The following is a 2,353-nucleotide window of genomic DNA, read 5'->3' as shown; positions in this document are numbered from 1 at the left end:
TAAACAAAAATTTGAAGACCCCTCAAAATAGAGGGTTTCATTAATTTAATGAACTTTCTCTGTACAGCAGCAAAATCAGCAAAAAAATATGTAAGCGACCGAACTAAAGAACAAAATGACTCTGTCATCCTCTTCCTCATTCCTAATTCTAGTAGTCGTTGTCAGCAATGTTTAGTGTAAAAACGCAAATTACATCAGAGGCTTTTGAATATGAACAATGGTTAGGCAAAAATGGAGACATAAACATTGCTGCTCAATCTATATGCTCAATCTAGATTTCTTCGATTGCGATACACATGGTGATGGAGGTGATGATAGATCACATGGATGAGAAACTGATGCAAATGCAGTTGATAGAGATGGAATGCAATCATCTGATCGGCTTCTTTTTTTAGATCTTTTTACTCCTTTCATCCCTTCGCCTCGCATGATGAAATCTGTTACGCGTTTTACATCTGACAACTTGACAGGTTTCAACAGAAACTCCTCTGCTCCTTCCTCCAAGCAACTGCCAATCAGTAAAAGTAAAAAAAAAATAAATGAATAATTGGGTCTACAAGTCAAAATAATTATCAAATTTGAGAGGTAAAGATAAAGAATATGGTATGAACTTTGTTCAAATGTTGAAGTAATTATTAACAAACTATATTCATAATCAATTGAAACACTGAGGGTGAGCATAGCCTAATGGTGTTGGCTAATAATTTCATGTATAGATGCATAGAAGTATTGATAAGATGTATGATTATGTGGCAATTATAGTGACAATAATTGCTTCCATGCCAACAGGGTCCTTTACAACAGTTGACCGTTAGGCAAGTGGGAATCTGGATTTCTTCATATGCTTCAATCATTGTAGCCACAAGTGCAAGTTGGAAGCAACATGTTCCCAAAACACTCCATGTGACTAACATGATGAGATTATTAATGAATTAAGTCTCAACAGATGAATTTTACCAGAACCAACCTAGAATGAGAAAGTATATGGGGATCTAATGCAACATCAACAATCTTATTCCATTAGGTGAGATCAACTACACGGAATACAGAATATCATTGACCTGTAACAAAATCCAAATTATTCACCATAATATTCCCTTGACTCTTTTAATAATTTCCTCAGATATCATTGTCTCCTCTCTCCATCCCTTTTTCACATGGCTAAACACCATGTGATCTGGGTGCCCTAATCCTGTCCAAACCCTAGGTGATCTAATCATATCCAAAAGTATGTTCATCATGTCTTTCACTAATGCAATTCAAGTCTAGATGTGAATCATGTCCAAACCATTAGCATAGGTAAAATCAACAAACATCATCCAAATCTAGTAAATATCATCACATAAATCAAGCAATTATATCAAAGAATTCAAACAAAAATAAAGGCTTATATCTCCTAAAACCAAACAGCATCTTATCTTAATCAAGAGCTTACCTATCAATTCTGGTCAAGATATTCTCAGACGACATAACCACCACTGGAACCTCTCTAAAAACAGATGACTCCTGCAGATATTAACAAAGAGAATTAAAAATCAGGGAGAAAAGGGGGAAAACCACTACTAATAAATCAGGAAAATATCAATAATTCTATCTTCTCTTCTGTTAATCTTCGACAAGAAATTAAACCAAAATCAAAATAATAACAAAAATCATTATCATTTCTCACCTTAATCTTTTTGAGCAATTCGTATCCTGTCATCCCCGGCATGGAATAATCCGTCATTATCAAATTAACATCCACACTCTGTCAAAACAATCATCAAATAACAACATAAGCTTCACTTCCGAGTAACCTGAAAAGAAGTGCCTTTAACAATTCAAAAGCCAAGTTTTCTTACATCAAAACCAATGGAACTTTTTTCTCCATCCAACCCCAGATACTGTAGAGCCCTGCTACCACTTTCCACCACCGTCACTGCCAAAGAACCCATATCTAACAACCATCAGAACCCAATAGAAAAAGAACAACAAAAGACACTCAAATTCAGCATCTTTAGCTCTTTACCTTTGCAAGACGAGATTTTGAGCAACCGCTCGATCACCTTGCGGTCCACGTGGCTGTCATCAACAGCAAGCACGTGTAACTTCCCGGCACCACCAACTTCCGGCAAACCATGCCTGAAAAGATCGCCGGCGGCAGCCATCCTTGGATTGAATAAGTAGTGATTGGTAAAAAGAAATAAGAAGAATGGTATAAAATGAAAGAAGACCTCAAGAATGAAGAGAGAGAGATGGTTATGCTTTATAATGAATGGTGAAGTTAGGGGAAAAGGGTGAATAAATAATAAGAAGAATGTGAAAATGAAAAGAGGGAGATTCGGAGGATCGAAATCTGAGAGATCTTGTTTGT

At 36.1% G+C, this 2,353-nt stretch overlaps 1 protein-coding gene across 1 annotated transcript; it reads right to left on the bottom strand.

Annotated features, from left to right (window-relative positions):
• Positions 1 to 2,353, bottom strand: LOC114416488 (two-component response regulator ARR6-like). The gene is made up of 5 exons (XM_028381370.1): positions 2,009 to 2,353; positions 1,842 to 1,918; positions 1,670 to 1,747; positions 1,436 to 1,506; positions 1 to 508 (listed from the first exon to the last, which is right to left on the bottom strand). Exons 1-5 carry the CDS (start codon positions 2,145 to 2,147, stop codon positions 259 to 261), a joined length of 615 nt encoding a protein of 204 aa, XP_028237171.1. The 5' UTR covers positions 2,148 to 2,353; the 3' UTR covers positions 1 to 258.

This window comes from Glycine soja, chromosome 6 (assembly GCF_004193775.1).
Source record: "Glycine soja cultivar W05 chromosome 6, ASM419377v2, whole genome shotgun sequence".
Classification (NCBI taxonomy): domain Eukaryota; kingdom Viridiplantae; phylum Streptophyta; class Magnoliopsida; order Fabales; family Fabaceae; genus Glycine; species Glycine soja.
The sequence above is the reverse complement of the archived record's forward strand: the minus strand, read 5'-3'. Positions and strand labels throughout refer to the sequence as shown.